At 38.9% G+C, this 22,160-nt stretch overlaps 1 protein-coding gene across 1 annotated transcript in view; it reads right to left on the reverse strand.

Moving 5' to 3' along the window:
• The window catches only part of LOC125098892 (lipoxygenase homology domain-containing protein 1-like), a 182,976-nt gene that overhangs the window by 109,391 nt on the left and 51,425 nt on the right, over window positions 1-22,160 (reverse strand). Inside the window, exons 5-6 of the mRNA XM_047728119.1 lie at window positions 10,042-10,193; window positions 6,088-6,242 (exon numbers count right to left, since the gene is read on the reverse strand). Coding sequence (XP_047584075.1) covers window positions 6,088-6,242; window positions 10,042-10,193 — 307 coding nt within the window. The remainder of the gene's footprint in view (window positions 1-6,087; window positions 6,243-10,041; window positions 10,194-22,160) is intronic.

A 22,160-nucleotide genomic window follows, 5' to 3' on the forward strand; every position in this document is an offset into this window, starting at 1 on the left:
CATCAGATGCAGCCCTGCCAGCGCCTGAAGCCACAGAGAGGAAACCAAGGAAACTCACCCCTCACTGCCAGTGAAGGCAGTAAAGCCCTTGCTGTGGCTTATCAGCCAGTAACTTCAGTTTTTCAAGATTGAGATATCCTGAGGCAAATAAACCATTTATTGGCATAAAAACCACTGGAATATTGGACTTTCTTTTCAACCTGTGCTCATTCTAATAATGAGCTCTTTGGTATTGTATTAATACTTCAAATTAATATTTTTTTAAGATTTTATTTATTTCTTTGACAGACAGAGATCACAAGTAGGCAGAGAGGCAGACAGAGAGAGGGGGGGAAGCAGGCTCCCTACTGAGCAGAGAGCCCAATGCGGGGCTCGATCCCAGGACCCCGAGACCATGACCTGAGACGAAGGCAGATGCTTAACCCACTAAGCCACCCAGGCACCCCAATACTTCAAATGCTTCAAATTAATATTAAGTAATAATTTTGTTTATATATTTCTTAGTGAGACTAAGACATCTTTAAACCTTTTAGATTCCATGTTCTGATTCCAAATCCTTCATTTAATGTGATCTCCCTTAGTGCTTATGGTGTCTTCATTAATATATACCCTTCTGTTCAGCTGAATACACATGTAATTTTAAGCTATTGTATTCTGGGATACAGGGTGGGTAGGGGGTAAAAGTAGAAATATAAGACATCAACCTGACCTTGAGGAACATCTTGTGAGAGCTGGGAAAAGTCAGAAAGACATACATAAATACAATAACAGATAATAATTAGTGCTGAGTTAACATTATGTGCTTTGGTAAAGCTACGGAAGGGACTGTTGGCCCAGCCGGAAGGTTTAGGAACACCTCCCTAGCAGAGGGGACACAGCCTCTTGTTAATTCACCAGTCAGCAGAGTGAAAGCCCACCAGACTCCTGGCACTGGGAGAGGATCAGGAGTTGGGCGAACTCCCAACAGGACAGCACCAGTGGAAAGGAACACTGAGGACTGACCAGGAGCAGAGAAGAGCAAAGTTTACCTCAGGTTGTGTAAGGCTGGCTTCAGCTGCCAAGGGTGCTATCTCAAGGGTGTGAGTGAGGAAGGCCTCTTACCTGCTCTGCTCAGACACCTGCCTCACGTGCCTATGGGGCTCACAATTTTTTTAATGGAGTGTCAGACCCTCTTTTCAACAATTAAGAACATGTTGAGGATTATGAAATGGTGAGCGTGAACCTCCACTGGAGGTGGCATTCCACGTATAAAAAGTACCCAGGATTTGCTGATAGTCTATTCTATCCAAAGTGGAGACTTTTATACAAAAGAAATGATCTCAACCTTTCTCAAAAAAAAAAAAAAAAAAAAGTAAAGTATATTGAGTAGAAATGAGGCTGGAATAGTTTAAAAGTATTAGTTGCAATACCAGCTCTAAGGAACACTGTGCAGCATCTTGTCCTTCTTCCTTAGGATAATATGCCTCAGGGTCACTCTACCTATCTGACCACAATTTGGTTCAGGGAGGACAAAGCAGGTCATGCTGTTCTGCCTTGACAAGTCAAGTTAGATAGTTTTTTAAAACATCATTTATTTGTATTTAACTTCTCAATATTTCATCCATAAATCACCTTCTATTTAGAAGTGCCTTTAGGTGGATCTTTATTTCAAATAAGCTGCTCCCACAGGCTAATGCCAATTTCAGTTCCCAAACCAGTCAGGAGTAATGGAAGGCAACATTGAGAGGTTCTTGGCCCTCCTTGTCCTCAGACTGAGGAACTTTGCTATTAACTATCTGTGAATCTAGACCCTCCTGGGTCAAGTGGGTTAACAAATATATTCGTAAACGACATTGTGTCCTTTAAAAGGTAGGTGCTCAGTGATTTCCTTATTAAAAGTCTACACACACACATACACACACGTGTACACAACATGCACAAGTTTGGTAACATACAGAAAAGTCTAGAAATCTCTAATTTAATGCCAATAAACCTTGCAGTACCTTGTGAGATCCCCTCAAATAGTACTGAATTAAGCAGTATCCCCCCAAATATTCATGTTCACACAGAATCTCAGAATGTGACCTTCTTTAGAAAAGAGGCTCTTTGCAGATGTAAAGTGGGGTGAGCCTAGTCTAAGGACTAGTGTTGATATAAGAAAGACACAGACACATGCATGAAGGAAAAGCACAACCACAGGACAGCAGAGGCAGACTCTGGAGTGATGCAGCTGCACCCTGAAGCACACCAAAGACTGCAGGCAACCATCCAACCACCAGACGTGCTAGATGAGACAGGGCAACATCATTCCCCAGAGACTTGAGAAGGAGCACCATCTTGCTGATACCCAAGTTTCAGACTTCTGGCCTCCAGAACTAGGAAAGAATAAATTTCTCTTGTTTTAAGCCACCAAGCTCATGGTGATTTGTTATGGCAGTTGTAGGAAGCTAATGCAAACAGTAAAAAGAGTATTTACTTCAATTCATAGTGGAATGCTTGCCTGCTTTAAGGACAAATTTTCCTTGCTCCGAACCTCGAGTAGCCAAACTTTATGTGTAAATGGTAGAAATTCAGTGGTGTGTATTCCATCTATATTAAACGTACAAAGAGCAGAAAAATAAAATCTTCAGGTATAGAAATAAAATATAACCATAAGGATGTGGGTGTTGAATTGAAGAGGAGAAAAGAAAAAAAGAAAAGGCAATGTGAATCCTCACAGGAAGCATCTGTGGTGCACAAAAGCATCCTCTTCCTGTTGCGGTGCTTTATATTTCACTTTTTCCCGCTTAACTTATAAAAGGAATGAACACTTGGTGGTCTTTCTCTCTGTCCTAATTCAGCTGCGCTGTAAATTCCTGCCCCATAAGGAAGCATCAAGGAGCATACTGAGGTTTTCTTTCCTTTTCCCCTGTGATGTATATACTTGAGGATTTCTGCTGCCTACACCCCAGAACTCATTAGCTGTCATGAATGCACCCAGCACCCCACCTTGGCCAGCTCCCCGTCAGGTCTGAGAAGAGGATAGGCAGTACAGAAGGAGGTCCGTTCGGCTCCTGTGTGCAGCATGGTTCTCCTTTCCTATCAGAGTGGCCATCCAGACTCAACACCGGCCTTACTTACAATAAGTTGTCCTTGACCTTTCTCATGCAGAGAGAAGGCGCTGATAGCACAGAAGCAACCAGGGACAGCTTCTAAGTGGTCTTCTGTTGTAAAGAGGAACCTGCTGTGTCCAAGTTCTATTCCTGGGGCCACTACTCTTCTGCTTCTTTAAGATTACGAAGGCAGGATCTGCCTCATCTCTTTAATGCCACAGATAGGAAGGAATGATTTTTGCAACTTATTTTCCTCATCAGGGTATTGTGTGAATGAGCATTGCTTCCCATCTCTTCAGGACCTATTACTATATGCAGATCATCAAATATTAACTTCACTATGTCAGGACACTGCATATCTGTTATATTACTTCTGGTCACTTAAATGCATTTTGTAATTAAAATGTTTCACTCTCAGTCCATTGAAACTAAAGTAAGCCATCACTTAATGTTTCTTCTTTCCAGACAAGGCCACAATGGCTTAGTGGGGACATGAACAAAAGTAGTGCAGGGAGTGGTGGTGGAGGCAGTGGGGGTAATGGTGACTGGGGGTTGGGCAGCGCCAATGTTATGGTAGGTACATGTCGGTGTGAACAGGGTAATGAATAAAGCTAAAGAATCCTGAGAAGATTTCACATTTTAAAAAAATCAGCCATATTAATGTGACAAAATATATCAGAACCTAAGAACTTATGAAGAAAACCCTTGATGAATCACTTCTTAGCTCTTCCCCTCAGCCCCAAACTGTGCTGTGGGTGGGAGAGGCTGGGAGGGGAAGCCCAGTCCTCTTTAGCAGGACTCGTCCCTTAGCTAATGGGGGTTCTGTGTTATACTCAGTTCAGAGAAAGCACTGGGAGAAGGAAAAGTATTTCCAGTTGGGCCAGTTAAGTCATGCTAGCAGCAGAATTTGAATGGGAACTTAAAGGAAAAACAGTAGAGTAAGGAAGGGCATTCTTGATTGAAGATTAGCACACTCCAAGGCACAGAAGCAAATGGAACAGAACTTGTTCTGGCAATAATAGATGGTCTAATTTCACTAAGACCTTGTGAGAGGACAATTAAAAAACAAATTGGAAGGGGGTAATGGAGTCAAGGACTTCAATGGAAAGATCATAGATTATTTTTGGTTTATGGTGTGCAATAGAGATTAATGAAGATTTTTGAACAGGGAAATGAAGCAATTAAAATACTGCCTTAGGAACAAGGGAACACTATTTTCCCCACATGTTTTTCTTGAAAATTTTTAGAACAAAACTATACAACAAAATACTACTAAAGAATTTATTCTTTCAAAAGAGTAAAAGAGAAATGAAAGAAAAGATAAGGTAAAATCATAATGATGTTTACAAATGTCAAGAGGCCGATTAGCTAGACACTGGCCCTCTTAGCACAGAATCAAATTAGCTAGAAAGTAGTGAGCACGAACTGAAGGAGGAATTGAGAAAGTCCAGAGACTACCACAGTAATCCAGTTGAGAACAGAACTGGAATAGAGGAGGTGAGAACAGGAAAGAAGGGATGAGTTAAACAGGTGCTCTGTAAAGGAATTGACTCAATTTAAGGGCTAAAACTGTAGAAAAGAAGGAAGAGCCCACTGCTGTTGCCACTGCTCCTTCTAGTCACTGTCACAGCCCAGTCATCTCTGACCGGTAGTTTTTAGTGCCATGCCTTTAGGATTTTTAGTGGAATTGACTCATTATGTTCAAACCTCTACTTTTTGTTTAGTAATTAAAGTTGTAATTGTTTTGACGTCTCTAAATCTGTATGCCTACATTTTCCAGTGCCATTTTGTCTTCTTTTTTTTTTTTTTTTTTTTTTTTTTTTGCCTCATTTCCTGTTGATTATCTGTTTGGAAAGAAGGCTGAAGGGCCCCAACATTGAGGATTCAAAATTTCAAAATACAGCCCCAAGTTTCCTACTCCATGTCCACAATAGGTCACGTTTTTTTGTGGAACCCTGTTCTGATTCAATCCCATTCTTGGATCTGGATCCCATCCTTTTCCCTGGGGTGAGAACCAAGCAACGATAAGCATCACTGCCAAGCTGGCTGAAGCTGGGGCCTTCCTGAGAGGAGTTTCAGCAAGTTTCTAGAGAGCAAGGCTTAAACCTGGAGGCAATAGGGCCAAGTCAGAAATGGTTCCCAAAGGATGGGGAATGGGAGGATAAGACTGATGGTGTTTAAGAGTACAAACCTGCAAGGAGTAGTAAATAGACCATAGAGATCTAATGCACCGTGTAATGAATATAGACCATATTGTATTATAATTATATAGCATAAATGTTGCTATGAAGGTAATCATATTATAAGATATGATTGTATCAAAATAACACTTTGTGTACCTTAAATTTTATACATTGTTGTACGTTATGGAGCTCGGGGAAAGTCCAAGTTATCTAGATTTTAACCTTTGTCTTTCTTCAGTTCTATTCTGAGATTTCTTGCTAAAATTCTTCTTGCTTAATTCCCTTATAAAATGTTATAAGTGTTATAATTTTAACTATAATTTCAAGTAATATAAAGAAACCAACATTTAAACAAATACTCCCATGACTGATGTAATATTGTCCAGTATTAAACATCTGATCCTAGGGGCACCTGGGTGGCTCAGTGGGTTAAGCCTCTGTCTTCGGCTCAGGTCATGATCTCAGGGTCTGGGATTGAGCCCCACATTGGGCTCTCTGCTCAGCAGGGAGGCTGCTTCCCCCTCTCTCTCTGCCTGCTTCTCTGCCTGCTTGTGAACTCCCTCTCTGTCAAATAAATAAATAAAATTTTTTAAAAAAATCTGATCCTATTGTGATATATAGCACATTAAAATAGTAGGAAATTATAAATTTCCTTTACAATGCTTAGCAATAGATTATTTATTCAAGCAATCAATGAGTGGAGCTAATGTGGAATACTTAGTAAATGACAAAAAAAAAAAAAACACATGTATCTAAAACACACACACACTCACACACACACAGCATTATCCATGTTGCAACACACTCTGAAGTACTGCAGGGGCCAGCACTACCTTTCACAGGTGAAGACAGTCTCCGATGCAGTCTCAAGTTCTCTGACCACGACCTTCTCACAGTACCAATACTGGGATTCCTCACTGGCCTCGCAGTGCAACAGCACCTTCTGCAGTTTTCCAAGTGACACTGTTTCCACTTGAAATGTATCAGTCTGGTGCAGGAGATAAACCCACAGAAGTAATAGGAGTCCAGCACATGACAAATGCAGGCAATAATAATACCCCAAGACTGCCAGAAGCAGCCCAATACTTTAAAAGAGATAATGTTACTACCATTAGCATCAAAAGGAATAAGAAGGAAAGAAAGAAAAATAAGCAAATTACTTTTACCTATTCAAAATACATTTCTGTGCTTTTTTCTCTTGCAGTTTTATTTTCTCCATTTATAACAGTATCCAGTGGAAAAAATAAACCCTAATACAAAGGCTTCTGGTTTGCGGCTTTTCTCTTACACAGATTCCTGCTCCTGTGACAAAGTTTAGTAGGTGGACAGGTTGAAAACCATGAGCCCTAATATGCAAAATATTTAGTTTCCATGGATATTTGGAGGCACGTAGGAACAAAATTTTCCTTCCTCTTCCCTTCCCTCTTTTTTTCCTTTCTTCCCTTTCTCCCTCCCTCCTTTCTTCCTTTCCTCTATGCTTCAACAAACCCTCCCCTGTACTTCTCTCTGTAAATAATATGTAAAGCACATTCTTGGGTTTGTTGTGAAAGAGCATCCTGGAATCTTCATTCCTAAATAGAGTTGCTTTGTCACGTCAAAAAGTCACCAACATTTCTAGAGAGATGTAGAATCTAAAGTAAATGCTATCCTGGTTGGAATAAAAAGAATTCCTTCACACATCACTTCCCCATAGATTGTTGTTGAGAATAACTTCCTAAAGTTACCTAAGGAAAGGGTCATGAATTTAATTAAGTCTGCAATGTTCCCAGAAATGACTGTTGATTATTAGCTACCATTACCCTACTTTGTGGTAAAAATGCAAGCCTAGTGTATATGGGAGACATTGTCTTAACATCTGCCTACATCATTACCGGGTTAAATTTCAATTCTGTATATGAAGATGTACTACCTGGATGTTAACTCTTGATTCCCTATTGTTCATGTAAATTTTTAAACTAAATTCAAAACATTACTAGTCCAGTGGTATTTCTGCAAACAAGATGATGATTGTACATGTTCTCAGGTGTGCCTGAATTCCCAGTGTACCTCTACAATGCACAATTTCACAATACACATCACCAGTTGTTGCAGATGTGCTTGATGTCCCACCCCCTGTCTTCTAGGTCCCTTCCTGCGTTCACCTGCTGCTTTGGTAGACAATTTAGGCATGCTGACAGCTTTCTTTCTCAACCCTCTAGGTCTCACTTACTCTTTGCCTGAGGGTTTCCCTCTTGTGGGAGAGTTTTGAGGGATATTCTGCAGGGTTTCTCAAGGTTCCCAGCAAGAAGGAGTTCCAGCTCCTTAATGTCACTATATGGCTTTTCTTCCTTTCCTGCCTCATTTTCCCAACTCCTTCACTCCAAAGATAGTTACTGGGATCACCTCCCAAATAAATTACTGTAACCCAGTCTTTGTCTAATTGTCTGCTTTGAAGCAAATCCAAACTATGATACCTCAACGTCCAGAAAGATTGTCTAAATCAACTTCCTGTTTACTTCTTGTTTCTTCAAGTAACTTTAGTTTTGAAGATAGAATTAAATTAGGTCTATCACATATGTCGCTGCATTTTGATTGCACAACTGGACACTGTAGAGGAATATGACAATAACCAGCCCAATCAGGGGCTGAGGGTGTGAGCTGTGGCTGGTGTGAAATCATTCTGGTAATAAACTAAAAGGTTGTTGTCACAGTTTCTCAACTGTAAAACTCTTGAAATCATTTGGCATTCCCATTATATTCCATGCATTGAGGGAAAAATAGAAAAATGTGAAATGAGCCAGGGAAGAAAAATACTTTTATATCTCTGATTCTGAACCTCAAAACATACCAGTAAACCCATATTTTTACTTATCTATACATTGATTACAATTATACCTCCTGCCCAATTTTAATTTCATCTGTAATTCACCCTCTCCATTCTCTGGTAAATGTTACATACAGTAATGAACTGAAGATTAACAGTGAAAATGACTTGTGAAATCTTTTATTTTTTTTTTAAAGACTTTATTTGAGAGTGAGCATACAGGTAGGGAGAGGGGAAGAGAGAGAAGGAGAAGCAGACTCCCCACTGAGCAGGGAGCTGAATGGGGCTGGATCCCAGGACCCTGGGATCATGACCTGAGCTGAAGGCAGATGCTTAACCAGCTGAACCACCCAGGTGCCCCCCAAACCCACTGCAATTTTAGTATATTTACATTATTAAATAACAAGTACTTATAAAGTGGTTGCCTGCACTGTGTTTGGGGTTGAGGAATTCTAAGATAATGGTGAAGTGCTTGCCCTTCTAAGATAATGGTGAAGAGCTTAAATCTCAGTGAGAGAATGGACTCTTGATATTTGAAGAATGTATAGTGTCAAAAGAGGCACTAACAAACTGCTGTGAGACTCAAGAGGGAGAGTTTATACTGTTAGAGTAAGGTGGAGAAAAAGTAGTAATGGGTTCAGGGGCTAAGATTAAAATCCTATAATCTTACAGATATAAGAGACTTTAGACATTAATCCATTGGCTTTAAAACTTAAATGTCGGTGAGCTCCTCAAACAAAATTGTGAGGAAGCCTAAGATGTGAAACAAGAATTTATTTTAGTGTGTGTTGGGGGGGGGGATTCAGTAGCACGTATGCAGATCACAGTTGAAACCTTTCCTGCCCCCATACTCTTAGTAGATTATGTCCTTTACTGAGAAAATCAAAACCACCTAACAAATCTTAACATGAAACCTCACATGATGCTGCACACCAATAGACCAACTAGCAGACAAGCAGGAGAGATGAAGCCCCCATCATCATATATATCGCAAAATGGCAAGGCAAAAGAATCTGGGACTGAAGGAAAGCTATGAGGATTCCTTGGAGAGAACATCTCTGATCACTGGGTATAATAATAGTAATAAGATCATGACATCTAAAACTTTGTTCTACTCAAAATTAATTCACGTGTGATGGCAAAAATTAGGCACAGTTTTGCTTATTCCCTCATCCAAAGCAGATTCAGCTTTCTTCATTCTGTTGAAAGCATCTATGTAACTTTCAGTGACAAGACAAGCTTAGGTGATCTCTAAGATCTCTGTTTCAAAATAATTCATGAAGTAAAAAAAAAAAAAAAAAAAAGCTTGAGAAGAAGCACTCTCAAACTGGTTTGAGAGCTTTCTTTCTGAAAAATATATGCTAGGGTTACATAATTCCTATTTTTAGTTACAGACCCCAAATAGTACTTTCTTTCTATACATAACAAAATAACATTAAAAATTAACTGGGTTGATCATGTATTTATATATTTCACTGCCACTCCTCAAACATCTAACATATAGGAAGACTCAGGGTTATATATATATACAGACAAAAGGGAATAGTGAAGGGCTTAAGGTGTGACAATAATTTAGTTGATTCCATTCAAGATGTTTTAAAGAAAGTCTATTGTGTTCCTATGTAAAATGTACTATAATGGCCCTTCTATGACCTGATCTTTTAGAATAATACTTCATACTTTTCAGTTCTAACAGGGCATGTTTATATATATTTTCCCTGATATCATCTCATTTTTTTCTTATAGTATCATGAAATTTTAATGTAATTTTCTTTGTTCTATTATTCACTGTTAGTCTACTGCATCCCATTTTTCTTTCAAGAAATTCTAAAACAAAGGATATTAGGAAGTCAGGAAACGTTGTGTTAAAGATGTTCTAGAATGAAAACTTGAAGGGTGTCAAGCACCTTTCAGTTTTCAATTAGAAGTGTCCACCTTCAGGGAGATTGCTAAACACATGGGAAATTTATCTGTGTGGACTCACCTGTCCTCTTTGAAATTTTACTGGCATATTAGATTTGTCCAGCAGTCTAAGACCGGAGTCTCCCCTCTCTCCACAGAGACACAGGGAAACTTCAGACTCTGTTTCTGCTTGCTTCAGTTGCCCGGTATGGACATCAACATAGTATCTTACTACTGGAAAAAAAAAGGGGAGAGAAAAAAAAGAAAATTCATTACCTGGGAATTCATACAAACTGAACCCAGATCCATGGGTTAAGCTATAAAAAAAGCAGTTTATGAGAATTCCTCTTATCTGGACTTTCTGTAACTATTGAGAGATTTTTTTTTTATTTTATTTTTTATAAACATATATTTTTATCCCCAGGGGTACAGGTCTGTGAATCGCCAGGTTTACACACTTCACAGCACTCACCATAGCACATACCCTCCCCAGTGTCCATAACCCCACCCCCCCTCCCAACTCCCCTCCCCCCATCAACCCTCAGTTTGTTTTGTGAGATTAAGAGTCACTTATGGTTTGACTATTGAGAGATTTTAAATTTTTTTCAATTATTAGCTTTAATTATGAATGGGCATTTTTATACCTAGAAGATCTGTAGCTTTTTCAAAAAGAGAAATAAAAGAATTTTTTTTAAAGATTTTATTTATTTGACAGAGATCACAAGTAGACAGAGAGGCAGGCAGAGAGAGAGGGAGAAGCAGACTCCCTGCTGAGCAGAGAGCCCGATGTGGGGCTCGATCCCAGGACCCTGGGATCATGACCTGAGCTGAAGGCAAAGGCTTTAACTCACTGAGCCACCCAGGCACCCCAAGACCTTTTTAAAAGGCTATTCTTAGGGTGCCTGGGTGGCTCAGTTGGCTAAGTGTCCAACTCTTGATTTCAGCTCAGAATGTGATCTCAAGGTAGTGAGAGGGAGCAACACATCAGTTTCCATACTCAGCATGGAATCTGCTTAAGACTCTCTTTCTCTGCCCCTCCCCACCCCGCTCTTTCTCTCTGTCTCTCAAATAAATAAATAAATCTTAAAAAAAAAAAAGACTGTTCTATGTATGACATGCTTAGTATTTTAGTGGCAAGGGTGGCAATGTTATTGTACATGATGCTTTAAGTTTAAACTGAGGTAAGTGTGAATGAGAAAATGCATCAAAAGTGAGGTGATGGCTTGAGGTGGTCACTGACCCAGACAGAGCCAGATGAGGTCCAGACCTGACATTATGTCTCTCTCATAGCCTTAGCCCCTGAAACTGTAGTTGAACCATAAGAACCTCTGAGATCACATTTAATCCCAGCTCCACCAGTGACCCATGCTGTCTAACAGAAAAAGTCATTTCTCAAGGTAAACAACCCTCTTAGAAGTAGAAAAAATAGGGGCACCTGAGTGTCTCAGTCAGTTAAGCATCTGCCTTTGGCTCAAGTCATGATCCTGGGGTCCTGAGATGAGAGGTTGAGCTCCAAGTCCAGCTCTCTGCTCAGTGAAGAATCTGCTTCTCCTCTACCCCTCCCCTTCCCCCCTTGTGTGCACATGTGCTCTCTCTTTCTAATAAATAAATAAAATCATTTTTTAAAATTAATAAATAATAAAAAGGTAGAAAAATGCTCTGTAACTAAGTAGTTCAGAAGTAAATTTAAGCAACTATAAAACAATTTGTATACACAATATGTGGTACTAAAAATTAATAACACACATGGAAAAATGGCTTGTCCTTCTTGTAGTACAGGAAGCTCACAGACAACATCCCCCTCAGTTTGCATTTGAAAGAACCATGCATTTATCACAAAATCTAGGGTCTTCTTGCTCTTTGTGTGTTGTATGTTCACCTGGATTTAGAAGAAACAATTACTGAACTGTGCGATTTCCAGTTCCCATAGAACTTCAAGATGCATCCCAGGGGTTGCTAAAATGTACTTCATACTCTGACATTTGTTGTTGTTGTTTTTAATAGTAGTAGTAGTAGTAGGGACTGTTGCTTATTATTTGCCAGTTATTACGTTACGTGATTTGTCTTGATGATCTTTTTTAACCATCACCAATTAGATTGGACAAATTCTTATAATTTTATAGATAAGAAAGTGGAGGCTTGGAGATTTGAAATGGACTCTCTCTGATTCAAAGCTTTCAATTTCATGATAGCAGTTGCTAAAGAAGAAATCTATAGGAGGAACTCCAAAAGAGATTTTGTGTTCATTTTAGTCACCAAAGCAGGCACACCCCAGAATTTAGAAAATTGCCAATGTCTTTTAAATGCATTTCAATAGCCATAGGCTGTGAATAGCCCTCAGCTGCCCAGCCAAAGTGCCTCACTTCCCATCAGGTGGTGAGCTGCCTCTGCCTCCCAGGCTGGTGAACTCTCCACAGATTTCTCACCGGCTCTTGCTCCTTGGTGGCCATTTCGCAAGAAGGCTCTCTTCACTTTATCTTCCCCTTAACATCTCAGCAAAAGGCTTCCAGAAGGAATGTCACAACTGCCTGCCTCTCCTCCGATCACAGTGGATAAAGTGCCCCCCTCCCTTGAAGAAGCTAGTTCATCTTCTATATAAGTCTCCAGCCTCCTGAATTTCCTCTGCCTCCTAGCCTTGGGAGCAGGCCCCACTATTTCCCAGTTGGCTTATTCTCATAACCTGATGGCTGCCATTTTGTCTCCCTTCAAACCCTGCTTTTCAACTGTTTCAACAGAAAGCATTCTAAAATAGAAATCTGATCATTGTGTATACTGCCCACAACTTTTTCAATACTCCTAACTATAGCACAAAGTCCAAAATCCTCAGAATGATGAGCAGTTCATAATCAGGCCCAGCTGAACTTGATGAGACTTCTCCCTCACATCCTAAATCCAGTCATACTAATCTGTTATGGTTCCCCAACTGCCCACATTCCTTCTCACCCCAGTGTTTCTGTGCACACTTGCTTCTGTACATAGAACGGCTTTCATCTGATATACTACCTTTCATACAATGCCCATCCTGCATTACATGACTCAGATAGAACCTCTTCTGAGAAGGGGTCGGTGAGTCCCTTGTCTGGGTTAGGCGACCCTACTTTGTAATGCATGACAACCTGCCCATTCATGACTAAGACTTAGCACCCAATATGTGACTGACCTGATGGAAGGGATTATGTCCTATTCACTTTGGTTCTTCCACAAGCTTTCACAAGGCAGTCCTTAGGTTGTTTTTTGATTGATTAAATAAACAACTACGTGAAATGGGTATCTGTCGACATAAGTAATAAAACTAAATCAGTGCATCTGTCCCTAAAGCCTGATTGTGTCTTTACTGCTCCAGGCAATAGGCCATTAAAAGAACACTGGATTTGCAGACAGAAAATCTGGGACCAAAATCTAGGTCTACCATTTTACAACTGTTTGTCCATGAGAGATTTACATACCCACTTTAAGTATCCATTTTTTCATCCATAAAATAGCTCACATGGTTGTTGTGAAGATTAGGTGAGATTATATATAAGAAATGTGCAAAACATTTTATAAGCTGCACAAATAATTCATATTTACATTAGCCATATTTACATATGAATATATCAATAAATATAAAAGTGATTAATATAATGTATTCCATTAAATTTGGAAATGTCCCCCTCTCTGAATCATATCTTGCTTTATTTCTATACCAGTAAGATGGAAAATTCAGGAATACTAAGAGATAGAGACCAGTCATGAAGATTCATATGCTTTTTAATCCAAAGTAGATACAATGCTCAAATAAAATTATTTTTGCCATCTGTCTGAAGTTTTAAAACTTCAGTTGCCCCAGTGGTCCCGAAACTCAGAGGTTGTTGACTTGGCAATTGGACAGACAGGAGTGGTGGATGAATAAAAGAAGAGTAACCCACATCCCACAGCTGAGGATCCGTATCACGAGCCACCTTGTTCCTAAAATCATAGCAAGTGAGAAATGATGTTTAATCTTTTGATTTCCCTTCCTAAATCCTATAATGATTTTTTTCTCTTCATTGGGGATAAAAAGAGATATTACTTCCTGAACTATATAAAGTAATATGCTCCTCAAAAGAGCAAGCAAACAGAATTCCTAAACAAAAAAAGCTAACCGAGGGTATGAGGGAATTTCCAGCTCCTCCAAGAGCTTGCATGCAGTTGACCCCCAAAAGTGACACACAGACCTTTGCCCTCCTTGCAGTGATATTTCTTACGGTGATAATCATTGCACTGCTCTGGTTATGGTTGGGAGTTTAACAAAAAAACCCTCTACCATCAAGGAGAGTATATAGATTATATGTGAAGGTGTATTAGTGTGAATTAGTGTATATATTAGTGTGCTTATTTTGTGTGTGTAGTGTGTATAATTAGTGTATATAGTGTATTAAATAATACAAGACTACATTAAAGCAGCATATCAATAAACACTTCTTTTTTTCAATAAACACTTAATAAAAGAAACTAAGTTCTGTGGGGGTTAAAGATAATGTGAAGATTAGGATACAGTAAGAATAATTTCAAATGGGACCTAGTGGATGCTTCAGATAAATGAGGGTCATAAGCAGATGAATGGGAGTCTTCTGGATTCTGCATTTGAAACCTTCCCCATGAAGCATAAGATTTTTACAAAATCCTCCTATCTAAAATTCCAACAAGCTCTTCCTCTACACTAAACTCTCTGTAGAACTGGCAAGAAGCCTCTGGTTTCCAAGGCACCACCACCATCCCTCATCCTTAGAAGTACTCACTGTTGAGAAAGTCTCAATCATTTTAGTTAATTGAGCACAATCCCACTAACTCCACTGAAAAGCCTTTGGGGGTGAGGCCTCTGGATGAGTTTCATTTACCTTCAAAGTAATGGTGCCATAACATAAAAAACAACAAATCTACATTAATTTGTTTTGTTTTGTTAAACAATATAGAGATAGAGCAGTGGTTTTTGACTGGGTGAGATTTTGCCCTCCCAGGGACATGTGGCATCATCTGGAGACATTTTTGGTTGTCACAACTGGGGGTTGGCAAAGGTGCTACTGGAATCTAGTGTGTAGAGGCCATGGATATTGTTAAACATTCAACAATGCCTAGGACAGATCCCATGACAAAGAATTATACAGTCCCAAATGTCAAAGTGCTAAGGTCAAAAATTCCTGGGATAGAAAGATAAATATTTTATAATAGGTAATTCAATAATTAAACAGAATGATTTAGGTTAAGAGAGATACATTCATTCATATATCTTACTTCCAGTTGTGTTTGTTTTTATTGTCACAATTTTTGCTACTATTAAAGTAATAAAATCATTTTAAAATTATTAAAGTATTAAAATGAGTAATAAACTCTAATTATGAAAGTATAAAGGTCAAAATTCCTGGATGGTCACAATGCATAAGCTCAGTCATACAGTAGCTAATCGCAGGACATGGTGAAAGACATACCTCAAGTGGGACAAGCCTGAGCTTGGGTCACAAGACCTCCATTTATGTCCTGGCCCTGCTACTTCCTAGGTTTATGACCATGGATAGAAGTTCTACATGACCTGTGGTCTTCAGGTTTTCGTTTGCAAAACTGGCATATTTCTTTCTTGCCAGGTTGCAGAATGAATGTTTTCGAACCAGGGTGCTTTAGTATAAAGTGAGATAAAATTACCTTGTAGAAAAGAGAAATAGAAAGTTACTTTCCAAAGCAGAGCTTTCTCAAGTGTGGGTTACTATATCTAGGAATACTGAAAGACATATTCATCTGGAACATCTGATTTGCCCAGTTGGCAGTAAGAGAGGGTGATACATGTGCCTGAGAGTCAGGTACTTCTTTCCAAATCCATGTGCTAGCTCTGTGATGCAGGGAATCGCTTATTGTCAATTCAAAAAACTCAACATCCTCAAAAGGGATAATCATATTATGTACTTCAGTGATGTACTGTATGGTGACTAACATAATACAATAAAAAATAATAACATTATTATCTACTTTGTTATGATATGAACATTAAAAGTGACGATCTATACCCTGAGTGCTCAATAAATGTTTACTGGTACAGATGGTGCTAGGAGGAAGAGGAGGATCACCATTAATCACAGATATTAGTGATCAGAATTCTTAACTGTTATTTGGGATTATTTGTGGTTCCACCTCTCTAACATCCTCCTGGAGACTACATAAGGAAAACTTCAGCCAAATGCTCATTTCATTATCAGGAAGAGATTTCTATTCTAAATCCCTTACTCCTGCTCTACTAAGATGAGCTGACTAGGATTATTTGGGAAGACAGATAAAGGCCTCCTTTACCTCTCCTTCCCTAAGCCAACCTAAAGTAGCTTCTCCTGCTTCCTCTCTTCAGGGCTCTACCCTGAATTTTCTAGCTCATCATTGAAGAAGTCCATACACAAAAACACAATCCCTAACCTGGAAGGAATTCCAAAGCTATCCTCTCACCCCCTCTTTCACTCATCTTATCCCTCCAGTAAAGCTCCCCAGTACTTCTAGTCTCTTAGATTCCTATCTATATAATCCTTGCATGCTTTCATTGAGGTGATTCCCATTCCAGTCTTCTGTAACACCAGGCAGAAGCACATAAGAAAAAGGATGTCCATTTCCCTAAACAGCAGGGACTGCCCTTACCTCTCCACAGGTTTACCTCTCCCACTAAAGTCAAACCTATTCAGCCCTTCAGAGATGGCCCAGTAGCCCTTTCCCTACCTGTCCTTCATGCCTATCTTTAATGCCAACCAGGACACCCAGTGGAGTCAGAGTCAGGTCCAAGTAGGGTGGAGGTAGGGCCACAACTGTGGCTGGGACACACTGGATCATGAAGGCAGATGGAGCAGCCACTCCCTTCTCAAGCTCCATATCATTCTTTCTTGCCCATTAGGACTGAAATTAATCCAATTCATAACCAACAAAAATTACCACCATCTATGTTTATACTTTATTTTATGAAATATATTATGTAACCCTAAATTTAATCTTATCTTTTCTTGGAGGAGAAATGACATACAACCAGTGTCAGTCCTTTCTGAGAACTGAACTTGTGGATAGTTGTCTCCTGCACCCAGGGAACAAAATAAAGATTATATAAAAAATACCATAAAGATGTATTAAGGTGAAGTTAAGAAAAATGCTTTTAGAATCCCACTCTGAAGTGTTATAAACCTTTGTTCCATAAAACAAAAAATGTGTACTACGTCTATTCTTATTACATATTCAATTGAGACAATGTTTCTTAAAAAAAAATAATAAAAGCAAATAGTCACTGACATACTTTTTGAGTACTTGAAGTATTTATAGTATATTAGATCTGTTCCTGCAAGCAGGGGAGCAAGTACTGATGTCAGTCATTAGTATTTCCTTCTTAGAGTTGTGAATATAAAATAGAATGAGGTTTAAATGTGTTCTCAGTGAAGAAGGCTAAGCGTTCTTGCAAATCAGACACAAAGTAAGCTTGACTCTAAGCCTCCTTATTTCTGGTACTGTTCCTTGTGGTAACACCCTATTTGTTATAAGGACTGTACAAGAAGGATTAACTAAGGTATTTACAACTGACTGAGGGACTATCAAATACATGAATTATCTTTGGTTTCAAATAAGCTGGCACAACTTTAGAATGTTTCTATAAACTGCTGGAGTCTTTGAGATTAAACATTTGACTGGAGATTTTGTGAGAAGAGAAAGCTGGTGCTTCCTGCTGTTCATTGAACTAGAAAATCCTCAAAAGCAACCATTTTTCCTACCGCATTTTAGAACTCACTCTTTCTCTTCTGTGGCTCTTTCTAGAACCCTGAAGTGGAGAACTAACTAAAAATGGAAAAGAACTGGAAATATTTACAAGATGCTTTAAACTTAAAAAAAAAAAAAAGCGGGGGGGAAGAAAGAAAGAAAGAAAAGAAAAGAAAGTAATTTCTTAACTGAGTTTAGCTCCCCCAGAACTGCCTAGAGCGCATATCAAGTAAGTTATCATATCTTATCAAGAAGTAGTAGTATAAAAATAACAACAACTGCACCTAAACCTATGACCCACTTCAATTCAAAGGCACAGAAGAATCAAGAAGTGTCAAGAGAGTTCCTATTCTATTTGAGCCATTTAATTCAAGTCACGTATGTAGCCCACACTGCAGAGGGAGTCTAACACTTGGAGAGAGAGCAGTGGGCCAAGAGTCAGGAGGAAGGCCTTTGGTCTTGACTGGGCTAAAGAAATAAAACAATCCAGAAAAAGTACAGAGTCCTGGTTTGGATAACTAGTCGGATGGTGACACCTCTACTCAGATGAGTAAGACTGAGGCAGAAGCAAGCTGGGTATGGAATGAAAAGCTCTGATTAAGCTTTGCCTCATTTCTCACTTGATATTCACAGCTTGTGAGATAGTCAGGGTAAGTATTTCTGAGTCCTCTATTACAACAGGGAAAAGTCTGAGAAAAAGCAAACAAAAGAATCTTTAGAAATCAAATATCTTTCAAGTTTTTGGACTCCACATCTAAGATTTCTTACTTCAATTCTAAATAGTCAAAGTCAATTCCAGAGAATAAAAAATAGAAACTCCAAGATTCAAAAATAATTTAGTTTTACATGATAGTATTTCCTAAAATAAATTTGTACCCTTAGGTTTTTCAATATTCAAAGTTAATTGCTATATGATTATGTTCAGTTATAGCCATCCTATTTTGGGGCTAAGCTAACTGTTACCTGGAATCAATTTAGTGACTTGGCTTAATATTTTACACCAGTATTTAGGAAGTTAAATAGCACAACCAGTTAATGTGGCTGAGATAACAAGTTAGACCTCCAAAAAGGTATCTAAAGTATGATCAAGGGGAAAAAAATACTTTCATACTCTGAAGGATATAAAAATCTACCACAAGACTAACAGCCCCAAACTGCTAGAGCATCATGAAATGGAACAGCCAATCCCTGCTAAAAATCTAAATGTTAAGCAGAAAAGCACGTTTTCACCCATTTTAACTTGGGACACCAGGAATAATTTCAACAAACACTTGCTAAAAACACTTGGCTTCCCCAAAAATAGTATCCCGTAAGTGTTCTTATTGTTCATCACCAGAAACTATTGGCTATAAACAGTGCATCCTTATCAATGGAGGGAACCTTCATGGCATACACCCCAATAATGACATATTTTCAGATTTCACAGTCCATAGAAAATAGCCTTTGATTATGATAAAATTATTGGGGGGTTTTTTGAAAACAGTATTTCTTTTTGGCTTTCAGATTGGGGCATCATCTACTATACTTCTACTTATAGTAAAAAGACCCAAAGCCCTGACTTTTGCTTTAGCTCTCATACAGAGCTGCCAAATGTGAGTACTATAAAAATGCCAGTATAGCTGAGAAAAAAAAAATGCACTGATATTAAGCTTCAAAACCAAATTTTATTTTAGGTTAGATGTGGGAAAAGAAAAAGGATGAGTTCCCAAAAATATTTCTTCAATGGAACATACTCTCATTCCCTTCTAAAACAAACAAAGTGCTTAAGACATGACAGTATCTTTATCATATAAAATCTTCAGAATTTGTCTTAATTTCCTGAATGAATAGAAACAATTTTAGGAATGGCCTCAATAGAAACTAAAGTTCATTTGTTGAGTGCCCTCTGCTGATTTACAGTAGCAAAATATTTGTTATATCACAAGAAAACATTAACATAAGAACTCAAACTCATTCTCGGTTTCTTAGAAACCTAAAATTCCTGGATTACTTCAAGAAATTTTAACTAAGTAGTTAAAGTCTTTTTAGTTCAAAGACTAAAAATAGTTGACTACAAGAGACGTACAGTAGTATTTACAATGTCTGAAATAACACATCAGAGTTCAACACGGAGGTTATAACACCTCAGTCAGGTTACCCCACCTTTCTGCTCAGAACCTGAGAATTGGGAGAAATCCATTTAGCTCCTTCAATAGATATTTTGAAAGACATATACAGTGAGAGAAGCATTTTCACTCGGGTAGATATGACAATTAAAATTAAAACTCTAAGAAGAACAAAACCACGGTCTGGTATATAGCTGGGTTAATTATGGGATAAACTCTTTAAAGACCAGTACTACATCTTGGGTGGACTTGCTCAAACTCCCAGCAGAGCCTCTTGCATGTAGTGGGTGCTCTAACAGCACTTCATGAAGTACTTTGAATATAAGTACAATTGCATATGCCTTTAGGCATTTGTTATTGTTTATTTCAGCACTCAAGTCCAAAAAAGACAGACCTGTCACTCTCTTCCTCCCACTCCGACACACTGATATACAAAAGGAAAATTACCCTGGTCTTGATCTGTCCTAAAATATAGAGTTAATTTAACGAGGACTATACTAGTACTGGTTAAAAAAAAAGAAAAAAAAGGAAAAGTCCTTTAAGAAAAGGGAACTATTAAGAGGAATATATAGAAGATACAAAGATTACTAAATTGTTTCACTTAGCAATGCATGCAGTTGAATAAAACTTTATGTTGCACCAGGATAAACTTCCATTGCAATTGTGAAATACTGACAAAACAGAGAATGGTTAGGGTTTAATTATCAGACAGAGATGATAGTCATGCACACAGAATTCTTCGTACATGCACGAGTAGGAATGCAAGACACGATGGAAGATCTGTAGGTCAATGCATTTATCAACTGACTCTACCTAAACTAGGTCAAGCAACTTGTGTCTGACAAAATCCAAGCTATTTAAAGACCATTCAAACACAAAATACCTTAGCTTTGCAAACAGACACTTTCCCTTTCATTGAGGAAAAGTCATTGGACATATATATGTAGTTATGCACATTTCATGATCATCCACGGGCAGCACTCATTCCTGAAATAGGCGACTTCCAAGTACCTTTCCACTAACCATCTCTCCCTGCTCTGCCCTTACTCATCCCTCTCTCCTCTTCAAGGGCCTCTTCACAAAAGCTTCCTGGTACCTCTAGGGCACGTATTTTTCTTACTGGAAATCCATAGGTTTTAGGGCCCGTATATAGTTGGACCTTTAACTGCCTTCTAATTATTGTATGGTTGCTACTAGATTTTGCTTCTCCACTCAGATTGAAAGCAGAACCTATGGTCTATTCTAGTCTGTATCATGGCGATGGCTAAGGCCAGACCTATAGTGAGTTCGCCATTTCCTCTAAGATAGACCATCATAATCCAACAGTTCACCTAGCTGCTTCTAGGTTAAAAGCAGTTCCTTGGGATTTCACATTGATCCCCTCTCCCAGAACTCTCTGTGGCTTGGAGATTTCAAAAGAGTGCATTAGCACATTGGCTAGTCATTTTCAAATCATATAAATTATAGACCCCTATTTATTATTAACTATGATTGAATTCATACAAACATAAGTCATGCACCTCAGTGTGCAACTATTGTATCACTGAAAGATGGCCTCTGCACATTCATCCTTACATCGTTCATTTCTTCACGGCAGGCTAAGACACATTAGCGCAAAAGCCTGCTGGTGGCAAACTCAAATTTTCTAAGTTTAAAAGTAGCAAATGATTTTACCACACACACCCAAAAGATAGCCCAAACAAGCAAGTCTTCACCCATTTAGAGCCTGCCTGCTTTGCATATCCCACAAAAACCTCACCCAACAGCTGTTACCTATTGATAATACAGGGCCTTGTGATGAGACCCCAAGCTGTTGTGGCTGCTGCTCTTTGGAGCTCTGTGACAGACTCCCCACTGTTCTGTTGACAAACCTAGACACATAAGCCCCCTCTCCTCAGATTTTGCTCTCCCCTGGGAGTTCCTTTACCCTCTTTCTCTCCCGAGTAGCAATTCCCACCCTAGGCTATGCAGGGACTCCTGCAATGAGGGGCATTTCCTGCATGCAAACCTGTCAAGGGCTTTCACAATAAAATTTGTGTGACCTACTACTGCTGCCTCCAGGTCCTATCTTTTTCCTCAATTGTCTCCAAAATGCCTCAAATCCCTATAGTAATGCACAATATTCATCTCAAGGAATGTTAATAGATTTTACCTGAAAATATGGGTCCCATGGTGATTTTAGTTTGGAAATGCTGTTAAAACAGTTTTCTTTACCACAGGGCATCTCAGAGCCTTCACTACAGTTACATGCGCCTCAAATCTCCAAGAGAGGAATGAAAAAGTCAGTGTCTCACAAACTCATTTCACCACAGAACTATTTCCTGGGAGCATCTTCGAAAGCAGAAGCATAGTCAGTCTCTCATACCAGAAG

The sequence above is a fragment of the Lutra lutra genome, chromosome 4 (genome assembly GCF_902655055.1).
Source record: "Lutra lutra chromosome 4, mLutLut1.2, whole genome shotgun sequence".
NCBI classification, from domain to species: Eukaryota; Metazoa; Chordata; class Mammalia; order Carnivora; family Mustelidae; genus Lutra; species Lutra lutra.